Below are 12643 nucleotides of genomic sequence, written 5' to 3'. Positions count from 1 at the left end.
GAGCTGTTGTTCAGAAGGGGTGCAGGTCCCTGTCCAGGCCACTGGGTGCCCCCACGGATGCTGAGTGTGGCATGGTTTGCCTGCCATGTTCAATTTCTGCCATCCCCCTCAGGCCAGCCCTGCACCCCTCCTAGTGAACCCCGAGCCTCTTGGTGAGTGCACCACTGGCTGGCTCGGTCCCAAACAATTGATCTGGGCTAAATGAGCAGCTGGGTTGGGCCTGATATGGCTGGAAGCAAGGGGAGGGGGGGGCCTCCTCAGGGTCAGCCTGTCCCATCTGTGGCCAACAGATGTCTCAGGGTCAATTTGGGCTCTCCTACTACTCTGTGGGGAGTTGGGGGACAAGCAGGTTGACCGGGGGTAGGGGGGAGCGGCGCAGGAGGCACTTAGGGCCCTGCCTGTGTCTTCCCCTAGGTGAATGGCAGTGATGGCATGTTCAAGTATGAGGAGATAGTCCTTGAGCGGGTGAGTCTGGAGGTGGGGCAGGATAAAATGGGAGGGCAGGGTTAGAACGGGGAGAGGGGAGGGCCCTGAACCTTGGTCTCAAGACTCGTGGGGGACCTGCATTGAGAGAATGGGGAAACGGCGGCCCTCAGAGGCTGCATCACTGCATCAATCAATCAACTGTCTAACAAATATTAATTGACCTTGCTCGCTGAGGCCTGGGGAATTGGGGAGGGAATGGCTTCGCTGAGGCCTCCACGCCAGAATGGTCAGCACAGGCTGGGAATCGGCCAGATTGGTGACGAATGTGCCCCAGCCTGCCGTGGCCCCTTCTGAGGCCTGGAGAAGCTGCTCTTTGGGGGCAGGGGTAGATGGGGCCCCGGAAACCCTCCCCCATGCCTTCTGCGTGAGAAAACTGTGCCCCTCCACTTCCTTCTGCAGGGCAATTCTGGCCTGGGCTTCAGCATTGCTGGTGGAATCGACAACCCCCATGTCCCCGATGACCCTGGTATCTTTATTACGAAGATTATCCCTGGTGGAGCAGCTGCCATGGACGGGAGGCTGGGGTGAGGTGGCCTGGAAGCAGGGCTGGGGACGGCAGGGGCAGGATGGAGGTGAGGGGAGGAGGGCCGCCTGGCAGGATGACCCTTGAATTAGATCTGAGATGGGGAGGGGTGAGGAGGGAGGGGAAGGGGAGGGGAGAGGAAGAGGAGGAGGTGGGAGAGGGGGTGGAGGGGGGGTGGCAAGGTGTCATGCCTCTTGGGCTTCCCCCACAGGGTGAATGACTGTGTGCTGCGGGTGAATGAGGTGGATGTGTCAGAGGTGGTGCACAGCCGGGCGGTGGAGGCACTGAAGGAGGCCGGCCCTGTGGTGCGGTTGGTGGTACGGAGGCGACAGCCCCCACCAGAGACCATCATGGAGGTCAACCTGCTCAAAGGGCCCAAAGGTGCGGCCCTCTGGGTTCTCGTGCTCTGGCCAGAGGCCCCTGGTTCGCCCTGTAGGAATTGGAAGGGAATACCCTCACTTCCTTCCTGACTCCCTGGTGCAGCTCACATCCTTCTTTCTTGAGCTCACATCTCACCTGTACTGACCTCGGGATGGCAGCCTGGTGTTTGGGATCCCTGGGGGGAGCTCCTGTGGGGCTGGTGGCTTCGCTGGGTGCGGGGGTTGGGATTGACTGCGTGTTCTAACTTCTCCTTGTGTCCCTCTCCCACTCCCTGCTGGCTCCTGCCCAGGCCTGGGTTTCAGCATTGCTGGGGGGATTGGCAACCAGCACATCCCAGGAGACAACAGCATCTACATCACCAAGATCATTGAGGGGGGTGCTGCTCAGAAGGATGGACGCCTACAGATCGGGGATCGGCTGCTGGCGGTGAGACAGCCTTCCTGGGGATGCCCAAATGGCGGGGTGGGGAGGTGGAGCTCTAGTAGCCTCTCCCTCCACCTGAACCTCACTCAGGGACTAGGCATCATGGGAAATTTCAAGAGCATCATCTGAGTTGTGTGTCCCCAGATAGCAAGGCCCTAGTCCTCTTCATGGCTGGAACTCCCTCACCTGTCCCCCCCCCCACCCCCTGCTTCTCTGCCCCTCACAGCACTGTATTTGGACCTCTGTTAGATAGAGCACTGTTGAATTTCACTGAAAGGGCACCCCTCAGTGTTCCCTGCAGAGGCCCTCCCTTCTTCTCCCCAGTGCTAGCCCTAAGGCCTCTCCTCTCCTAGGTGAACAACACCAATCTGCAGGATGTGAGGCATGAGGAAGCTGTGGCCTCGCTGAAGAACACATCTGACATGGTCTATCTGAAGGTGGCCAAGCCAGGCAGCCTCCACCTCAACGACATGTATGCACCCCCCGACTACGCCAGCAGTACGTACCAGTCTGCCCTGTCCCTGTCCTGAAGCCTTGCCCCCTGGTTTCTGGAAGGGAACAAGTTTATGCTCCTTGTTAAGAGAGAGAGAAGGAGAGAGAGAGAGAGAATAAGACTGGTGCTCAGGAAAGCTGAGTCCAAATCCCAGCCCTGTCCCTTATACCTGGGTGCCCTTGGACAAGTCCCTTTCACCTGTCTTTAGTTTCCTCTTTGGCAAAAAGGAGCTAATGATATATGTGCTGCCCTCCTCATAGGACTGCTGCAAGGATCAAATGAGATCACGGACGAGAAAGCCCTTGGAAAACTGTATCAGGCTATAGAGATGTGAGGGATTATTATTAGTCACACCTCTAGTCATGCCTTTCTTTGTAGATTGCCTTGACTTTAGCTCTTTCTAAGACTCACAGGAGTGAGCTCAGGATTCAGAAAGGAACTGTGGAGGAGGAACCCTAGGGGGTGGAGTGGGGAGGAGACGCCTGAGGAATCTGCATCCCTCGGTCTGGTCTCTTTACATCTGAGGTGGGGGGGGTGGTCAGCCCTTGGTGGCGGGTGGAGTATGGTACCACTGGGGAGTGGTCTCGGAACTTTTCTCTCCCTTTCTCGATTCCAGCTTTTACCGCCTTGGCTGACAACCACATAAGCCATAACTCCAGCCTGGGTTATCTCGGGGCTGTGGAGAGCAAGGTCAGCTACCCTGCTCCTCCTCAGGTTCCCCCCGCCCGCTACTCTCCTATCCCCAGGCACATGCTGGCTGAGGAGGACTTCACCAGGTAAGACCCCCTCCCCCGCCCCACCCCTCCGCATCCTACCTAGGGATGGGGCGGAGAGGAATTGCTTCTGGCTGGCCACAGGCCTCCTCGTAGTATGGCATAGAAGAGGATAAAGCCCTCATACCTCGTGTCTTTGGGGTCTGAGGCCCCCTCTCAGGCCCTTGGGACCCTAAGGAGGGACAGAGGTGGCTGCAGGGACAAGTTCTACCATCAGGGGGAGTGCCAAGTGTGTGGCCCCCATTCGAAAGTGCAGAGAAAGGGTAGGATGGAGTGTTTAGGGAGCTGAGGAGGTGGAGGCTGCGGGATTTCCTGCCCCGAGACAGTTGCAGCCCCCTCTGCTGCAACCATTCCACGTTAGAGAAGAGAGCAGTTCAGCCGGTGGCGTTGGTCCGGGATGCTGGGAGGCTGGCGGGCCAGGTGGCCTGGCACGCAGGGAACGGCCCCGCCCCACTCTGGAGGCTGCTGCCGCTGCGGAACTGGTTGGACCGGCAGGGGTTCCAGGGGACAGGTTTGCTGCAGGGTGGGGCCTGGGAGGCTGCTGGGCTGGCTGCAGTAGAGCCGGAAGGGTAGGCGGACGGAGTTGGCGGGGGCGGGGTGGGGGGGAGCTGGAGGAGCCATGGAGAGGGCACGCAAATTCTCAGGCTCCGGCTTGCCCCTGGGCTTGGGCTCAGCTTCGGCCTCGGCCTGGAGGAGGGCTTCGCGGAGGAGGGCTTCGCAGAGGTGGGCCTGGCCGCTCCGCTCCCTGCGGCCTGGAGGGGATGCCAGGTAGGAGGAGAGGAGGGCTTTAGCAAGAGCATCCGGGTCTCAAGGAAGGAGCCTCGCACCTGAGACTGGGAGCAAGAAAGGAAGAGCCTCGGACCTGGGGCTCCTCAGATGAAAGATGCTTAAAGTGAAGGCAGTGGGCTGGGCAAGTGTGCTGAGTCAGGTTGTATGGATATACAGGAGCCGCAGCTGCTCTCACTTGATGACACTGACCATTTACAGAGGGATTCCTTAGACATGGTTAGTTGGAGTCGGAGTTTTCATGTGTTTGTCTCCTCTCTTCAGTTAGGCTCCTAAGCTTCTTCTGGGGACCTGGGATTTCTTTATCTCTATCTCCCACATCACGCAGCAAGGGTACATAGTGCTAGCTGTTGACTAAATCTGTTGTTGGGGAAAGTAGGAGGGGTCATAGTTGGTCGGTGGATTTTTGAGACTGCGGAGAAGCATGTATAAAGTAAGTATGCACAGTTTGTGGGTGGTGAGTGCAATCAACCCCAGGGCCATCCCACAGCCCCTAACTGATTCCCCTTCTTGTGGCCCAGGGTTCAAATCACACCAGTTGGTAGGATGGGAGAATCTGGGGAGGAAGAGGACCAGTGAGTGGGCTCTGAGATATGGTCTCTAGAGCCCAGGGTAGGGGTTTGTTGACCAGAGAGAGTCGGAGACTGTCCACTGGGAAGTTGACTCCAAGCCCTCAGGAAGAAGGGAGGAAGAACAACTGAAACTTGGCACCTGGAAGCAAACAGCAGCCAAGCAGGTTTCAGGAGAGAAAGGGAGCAACAGAGTATCATACCTAGGAACCTAAGTCCGTCTACAGCCATATGGGCCTTGTTCCAGGCTGGCCCTCGCAGGGACAACAGTTTATACCTACTTTGTCCTGACCCTTCCACTCCTTTCCCACCAGAGAGCCCCGCAAGATCATCCTGCACAAGGGCTCCACAGGCCTGGGCTTCAACATCGTGGGAGGAGAGGATGGAGAAGGCATTTTCGTCTCCTTCATCCTGGCAGGAGGCCCAGCTGACCTGAGTGGGGAGCTGCGCAGAGGAGACCGGATCTTATCGGTGAGGAGACAAAGGCAAGGTGGGAGGATGGGAGCTATGCCAGTCTGAAAGGGAGGAGGGAAGACCTGGCTGTCTCCAAGGAATGCTTCTTGAAGTGGGGGAAAGCTAAAAGCTGGAGAAAACATATTCTCTTTTTTTTTTTTTTTTTTTGTGGTACGCGGGCCTCTCACTGTTGTGGCCTCTCCCGTGTGGAGCACAGGCTCCGGACGCGCAGGCTCAGCAGCCATGGCTCACGGGCCCAGCTGCTCCGCGGCATGTGGGATCTTCCCGGACCGGGGCACGAACCCATGTCCCCTGCATCAGCAGGCGGACTCTCAACCACTGCGCCACCAGGGAAGCCCCATATTCTCTTTATAGATGTCCTTAGTGAGGGACAGGGAACCAGACTTATACTTAAGGAGGAAGTGAGTATCTCTTGGATCTTAACCCTGGCTGGCATTTGACCCCCACAAAGATATTATTATGCTAGAGATATATCCTTTAGGTCTCATCCTAGGGGCAAGGATGGGATATTGCCCATCCTTGGATGAGAAAGGCATCCAAGTAGGCTTAGAGATGGTCTACCCATCTCCCTCTCCTAACTCAGGACAACAGAGGACTCCTTTCTTGCTTTTGGGGTGGCTCATAACTCCTCTCTTTGGACAGGTGAATGGCGTGAACCTGAGGAATGCAACTCATGAGCAGGCTGCGGCTGCTCTGAAACGGGCTGGCCAGTCAGTCACTATTGTGGCCCAGTACAGACCTGAAGGTAGGAGAAGGAAGGTGGAACAAGATGATTTGGGGAGATTAGACTTATTACTAACTGCTGGCTTTTTGCCATCATAGGTAACAAAGCCACTTGACTAGGTCCTTTCTTACACTGGTACAGTAACCTCTTCCTCTCTCGTTTTCCTTCTGGACTGGGGTAGGTTTGGACAGCTTGGGAGCATCAATCAAGGCTGTGCTCAGAGCCTGGTGAATAGGGCTGCAATGCAGCTGAAGGCCAGTAGTGGGCGGCAGTTTACGGGAGAAAGCGCAGAGATCGGGGCGACTGGAAAAAGGGGAGGGGAGGGAGGCAGAGGCGGAGGGCTCAAGAGGCGAAGAACATAACTGTGTTCCCTGGAACAGGAGGGTAGTTCTCGGTTAGAAGGACTTGAGGGAGAAGAGTACCAACCTCTTAAGAGTGCTTGGGCCAAACCTCTATGACCCCCCCACTTCTCCCCTCATCAGGGTGACCGTGAAACAGCCATAAACGCGCTGAAAAGGTGATGCTAGGCTCTCCAGGTAGGGAATCGGAAGTGGACCCCCCTTTCCCTGCTGGGGACCTTCTTTGTGTTCTGCGGGAGCAGTCCCCCGGCTTGGGCGAGTGGGAGGGGCCGGTTATGCAAATGAAAGCATTTGATTGGCTGGGGCCAGCCAAGGCCCAGGTGCCGAGGTGAGCTGCGGGATAGCGCGCCTGAGCCAGCCGGCCGGCGGGGTGGCCATTGGCCGGCCGAGCGCGGCCTCCAGCCTCACGCCCCGCCCCCTGACCCAGGCGAAGGGCGGCGGGCGCCCCTCCTTTCCCCCCTCCCCGCCTCGCGCGCCTCAGGCGTCTCCTCCTCCTCCCTCCCCTCCCCCTCCCCCTCCTCCTCCTCCCCCTCCTCCCCCCCTCCTCCCGCGTGCCCCGCTTTGTGTCCGTGGTCTCCCGCGCGGGACAGAGGGGCCGGCCGGAGCTGGCGGTTTCTCAGCACTAGACCTGGACTCCGACCCGGCGCCAGGTGAGGTGGGGCGGACGGGGGTCAGGCCCCCTCACAGTCCCCCCTAGCCTCTCTACGGTTCTGTTCTCAGACTTTCTCTTTTCCCACACTGCGCCCCCAACTCTGAGCTCTCCCCGGAATCCCTGGGTCGCGTTTGGAGCCCCTCCCGAGGGTCCCTCGCGGCCCCGCGGAGCAATGCGCGCGGCTGAGCCCCGGCCGGCCTCCACCTCTTGGCCATCACCTCTCCCCACCCACGAACTCTGCCCCTTCTCGCCTGGGACCTCTGTCCGCCCCCCACTCTCCTTCCTGCCGGCGGCTGCGCCCCCAGCAGCTCCCTAATCTCGGTCCTCAGAGGAATTTTCTCCGTCTTCCCCTCCCCCACATCCGTTACTACGCCTCCTTTCCCCCCCACCCCGACCTGGCGACCTCTGGGAACCCCCGAGGTGGGCTTGGTGTTCTCGGGCCCCCCCCCATGCCCGCTTTTGTTTGCCAGCGTTTGCGACTGTCGCCGACTCCTTTCGCCTCCCCCTCCTCTTTGTAAGGCCGGCCTTTGTCCCTTAGGGCAGGTGCTCTGTTCCGTGATGAGAATGGGGAAAGGCTGGCAGCCCTGCTGCAAAGCCGTGAGGGATCGAAAGCGCCTACCTTTGTCCTTTCCGCTGCCCCCCTACCCCTTGTTCAGCGCCTCAAGCCAGGAGCCTGAAGGCCAACAAGAGAGGGGCCTGCAACCTTATGCACTAGGCCCTTTTGATGGGGACAAGTGTAGGGAGATGACTAACAGGAGAGCTTGTTGGTCTGAGGTAGTAGGAAAGAGGGATGCAAATGGACACTTTGAGTCATTTCTTTCCATGTTGGGTGTCCCGCTTAATGACAAGAAACACACATTAGGGCTATTGTTTTTATGATGCTTGGGCGTGCTGTTTGCTTCTCAGTGTAGAGCTCACCATCTGATTTTTATTAGCAACCAATATTTATCCATTTCATGGCCACAACTTAGGCAACGTAGGTTCTGCAAAGAAAATGGTTTCTCTTGCATATTTGTGTGTGTGTGAAGGAGAAATTGATGTGTTTCTTTCGGTTTTGCTCACTGATGCTGGGCACATGGAAACAATACTGTGAATTTGGTGGTAGTATGTTGGAAACTGGTGACTACATGTTTCTCCGAGTTTTGTTAGGAGAATGTAATTGATTTGCATAAAAAGCTGCAAGTTGTCCTGGCTAAAGGGATTCCTTCAGTGTTCATTGCTCTCTGGGCATATTTCTGAGCATTTTTGATGTTTGTCGGGGTGCTGTCTTATGCTAGGTCTCTCTACCATTTGCCAAACAAAACCTTTCTTCTCTTAGGATTTAGTTGAACTACTGTTGTTAAGTCTCTGCCACCCCAATCTCATTTCTTCCTTTGGTTTGGAAAATCCAACAGGGCCCCAACATGCAAAAGCTTTTTTTATTTTCCATTCAAAAATGGACCCTTGGAAACAGGTCCAGAGAGACTATCAAGCATTCCGTGTTGGGCTCTGAATTTTCTTTGATAAAATGATAGTTTTTAAGAATAAGGACTCCATGTTGATCATTTTATAATTATGTTAAATACTGTTCTTTGGAGGATTGCATCACATAGGCATTTACAAAATGAGTAATCCAAATATATGTTTGTTGGCTAAAATGGCAGAGACTTTGTATGTTATTGGCCAAGTAAGTGTTCATCATTTGTATTTTTTTCACATGGAATGTGGGAGCTGGAAAGGATCACGTAGTCCAACCCCTCATTGTGCAAACCAGAACAGCGACAGGAGAGCAGGGACATGACTTGCCTAAGGTCATGAAGGGAAAGTTGCCGAGGGTCAGCAATCAGTTTAATCCTGAAGTCCACCAGCTGGGACAAATCGTGCTTGGGAATACCTGAGAAACCTAAGACCTAGTTGGAGCAGAGGAAAGGAACTGGGAAAATAATAGAAGAGAGGGTGAGGGAAAGATTAGAGTGGTGTCCATGGTGGCCCTTGAGGCACCATTGCCAAACCAGTGCAGCCTTTAGCTAGATATCCTTTAGTACGAGAGCTTAAAAAAAATAGCCTTGACTAATTAGAGCAATCAGAGTAAGAACAATTTTTCTCCTTTTTTTAACAGCTTAATTGAGATATGATTCATACACCATACAATGCATCCATTTAGGTGTGCAATTCAGTGGCTTTTAGTGTATTCACAGAATTGTGCATTCATCATCACAGTCGATTTTAGAACATTTTCATTACCCCTCTCTTTTGAATACATAGAGATGGTACAAGCATTGGAAGGGTGATAGGTGTAGGACAGTTGCTTCCTGATGTATCTCATCTGGGCAGTTAGGGGCTGGATGGCAGCTCTGACTTTGCTCTAACTGTGAGATTCTTTCATATATCTGGTTGCTTAATGGGTTGAACCCATAATGAAGATAGGAACCTTGTCTATCTATTTAAACTTCGTATTGTGCCTAAGCATGGGTGCTTTACAAATATTTGTATGATGAAGCTTTGGAAAATATTAAAATAGATATAGAAGTGCCAAATGATAAGCTACTACAGTGAGAGATGCTGTTTAATAGTTTCACTCCTGATTGCTCCAAACTGTTGTGGACACAGCAATCCTACCTATTTAGCTAAAAATAGCATGATGTTCTTGGGCATGTATAATCCTGCTTAAAATTCAAATTGAAAATTGAAACAACTGGCTCTTGGCAGAGGCTCTCTTCCAATCTATTCTAAAATGAAAAATATTTTTCTGTGACTTGTGGAATTGCTCCACCAAGGGAAGGATGGTTTTCATGTTATAACATTTTGATTTAGAAACTATCTCCTACATTTTCCTCCCTAGTTGCTTTGTGTCAGCCTCTGTTTATAAACTCAGCTAGTATTTTTCTGGAAAGCCCTTTTGTTTTTAGCATAGATTCTGAACCCCAAATCAGGAGGTGAGCCAGAAATTGGTCACTAAGGTAGCTAAACTGGGAACTGATCCTTTGTGACTAGTCTTTTCAACTGGAATATAAATCCATACAGGCTGGGGGTACAGGGAATGAGAAAGAACTAGGGTTTTCCATACTTATTTTAAAGTGCTGAAGAAGCACACTTTTCACCATGGAAACACCTTCAGTAAGGCCTGGAAGAGTGTAAGGATAAGTGTTGGTAATAACTTGAAAGCATAAAAGGGATATTTTCCCCATAACATTTAAGTTTACCACCCCATCTCCCCTGTTTGAGAATGAGAGATGTAAACATAGGTGCCACCCTATCAGCATGATCTCTTTTGAGAGCACAGAGGTGAAAGTTTATCAAGGCAAAGAATCAAAGTTCTGAAACTCCTGTTGCCATCCTAAAAGAAGGCTAATGTAGGGAGGGAAGAAAATGAATTCCTGTTAACAGCATTTCTACACTGAACAATTTGAAGGCAGCTACCATTGTATTTTTCTTTGTGCCCCAGCACCTAGTCCAGAGCTTGGCACATGTTTTGTTGAATTATTGAGTATGTCTGCATTCTAGATGGCTTTGTAAGCATTAATCTTCAGGATATCCCTGTGGGATAGGTGGTATTATCCCTATTTTACAGATGAGGAAAGTGAGGATCAGAGAGGTTGAGTGACTTGATCAAGATCCCACAGCCAGTAAGGGGCATAATCACAATTTGAAGTCAGAGTTCCTGAGAACTTCGTGTCCAGGGCTTTTGCCAAGAGACCACAATGACCTCTCTCCACAGCAGAGAAGCTGTGAGCCCCTTCTCTCTACCCAGAAGATACTGCTCTGAGACTCTTCAGGTGCCAGAAGCTGTTAACAGATGGACTAAAGCCAACTCCCAAATGTCAGCTTTTTTTTTAATAAATTTATTTATTTTGTTTATTTATTTTTCACTGCATCGGGTCTTCGTTGCTGTGTGCAGGCTTTCTCTAGTTGCGGCGAGCAGGGGCTACTCTTCGTTACGGTGCGCAGGCTTCTCATTGCAGTGGCTTCTCTTGTTGAGGAGCACGGGCTTAGTTGCTCCGTGGCATGTGGGATCTTCCTGGACCAGGGATTGAACCCGTGTCCCCTGCATTGGCAGGCGGATTCTTAACCACTGCGCCAGCAGGTAAGGCCCCAAATGTCAGCTTTTTAAGTCTTGATGACCACAAACTGCTGTACCAAAGGAGGAGGTAACCTGGGGGTAGAGGGGCTGCTGGAAGCCTGAAGGAGACGCCCCTTCTCCTGCAAAAGGAACTTGGACTTGGGAAGACTACCATAGAATGATATTGTGGGGGGAACCTCAGGAGGAGCCAAAAGATGGGAATTGGTTGGCTTGACTTAACAGCAAATGTGTGCAGGCCTAAGAATACTAATGCAGTAAATAGGAATTTCCCATTTCTTCAAGTGAAATAGAGTTGTATTTGTCATTCATTTTTTTATGAACTTACAGTTCACTCATTTAAGGGTGTAATTCAGTGGTGTAAAATTCACAGAGTTGTGCAACCATCACAGCAGTCAATTTTAGAACATTTCACCACCTCAAAAAGAAAAATCCTTTAGCTGTCCCCCCAGCCTCTCCCCACCCCACTGCCCCACCAACCTCCCCATCCCCCTCAGTGCTACTAATCTACTTCCTGCTTCTATGGATTTGCCTGTTCTGGACATTTTGTATAAATGGATTCATATATGGTCTTTTATGACTGGCTACTCTCACTTGACATAGTGTTTTCAAGGTTCATCTGTGTTGTAGCATGTATCAGTACTTTATTTGTTTTCAGGACTGAATACTATTCTATTATATGAATATATCACATTTTGTTTATCCATTCATGAGTTGATGGGCATTTGGGTTATTTCCACTCTTTTGGCTATTATGAATGCTATCTTTGAACATCTGTATGCAGTTTTCTGCATGGGCATGTGTTTTTATTTCTCTTGGTTATATATACCTACTGGATCATATGGCAACTCTATGTTTAACCTTTTGAGGAATGGCCAGTCTGTTTTCCATTGTGGCTGCACCATTTCACATTCCCACCAGCAGTGTGAAGGTTACAGTTTCTCCACATCCTTGCCAACCCTTATTAATATCAGTTTTTTTGATTCTAGCCATTCTGGTGGGTGTGAAGTGATATCTCATTGTGATTTTCTTTTCTTTCTTTTTTTAAAATTTTTATTTATTTACTTTTGGCTGCATCGGGTCTTTGTTGCTGCACGCAGGCTTTCTCTAGTTACGCCAAGTGGGGGCTACTCTTCGTTGCGGTGCGCGGACTTCTCTTGTTGCGGTGGCTTCCCTTGTTGTGGAGCATGGGCCCTAGGCACGCGGGCTTCAGTAGTTGTGGCTCGCAGGCTTCAGTAGTTGTGGCTCGCAGGCTCTAGAGTGCAGGCTCAGTAGTTGTGGCACACGGGCCTAGCTGCTCAGCGGTATGTGGAGTCTTCCCGGACCAGGGCTCAAACCCGTGTCCCCTGCATTGGCAGGCGGACTGTTAACCACTGCACCACCAGGGAAGTCCTCATTGTGCTTCTCATTTGCATTTACCGAATGGCTAATGATGTTGAGCATCTTTTCTTGTGCTTATTGTTTTGCTTTGCTTAGTCCCCTGATTCTCACGTTGTTTATAAATTGACTTGAGACCCGAGCAAGCCAACTGTTATTACTCAGGTGATTAGAGGGAACCAGGAGGATAAGGGACTACCTTTCCACTCTTATCACTGTGTGCTGGAGGGCGTGGGTACGGATAATTTTATCTAGGAATGCTGACCTGATAAAAATGATAGGGCCCACCTTAAAAAAAAAAACAGAAAACCCTCCAGCTTATTCACATACCATACAATTCACCCATTTAAAGTGTACAACTCAGTGGTTTCTAGAATGTTCAGAGGGGTGCAACAGTCAATTTTAGAACATTTTCCTCACCCCAAAAAGAAGTCCTGTCCCATTAGCAGTCACTTCCCATTTCCCCCAAACTCCTCCCCTCGCCTTCCCTCGCCCAAGGCAACCACTGATCTACTTTCTGTTTCTGTAAAGTGTCCTTTTCTGGCTGGTTCATATAAATGGAATCA

The 12643-nt window shown here is 51.8% G+C and overlaps 1 protein-coding gene across 11 annotated transcripts in view; it reads left to right on the top strand.

The window, feature by feature from the left end:
* Positions 1-12643, top strand: part of DLG3 (discs large MAGUK scaffold protein 3) — a 64526-nt gene that overhangs the window by 11027 nt on the left and 40856 nt on the right. For 5 of the 11 annotated variants that reach the window (XM_060138625.1, XM_060138628.1, XM_060138626.1 and 2 more), the window contains 8 exons: positions 415-465; positions 886-1010; positions 1221-1390; positions 1680-1816; positions 2167-2311; positions 2923-3082; positions 4749-4905; positions 5551-5653. In XM_060138625.1, the coding sequence (XP_059994608.1) occupies positions 415-465; positions 886-1010; positions 1221-1390; positions 1680-1816; positions 2167-2311; positions 2923-3082; positions 4749-4905; positions 5551-5653 (1048 nt within the window). Of the gene's footprint in view, positions 1-414; positions 466-885; positions 1011-1220; positions 1391-1679; positions 1817-2166; positions 2312-2922; positions 3083-3698; positions 3848-4748; positions 4906-5550; positions 5654-6130; positions 6169-6545; positions 6642-12643 lie in introns of those variants that run through there. The other 6 variants (XM_060138627.1, XM_060138629.1, XM_060138630.1 and 3 more) reach the window with 5 other exon arrangements.

This window comes from Lagenorhynchus albirostris, chromosome X (assembly GCF_949774975.1).
Source record: "Lagenorhynchus albirostris chromosome X, mLagAlb1.1, whole genome shotgun sequence".
Lineage (NCBI taxonomy): Eukaryota > Metazoa > Chordata > Mammalia > Artiodactyla > Delphinidae > Lagenorhynchus > Lagenorhynchus albirostris.
This window is presented reverse-complemented; position numbering and strand designations above follow the sequence as displayed.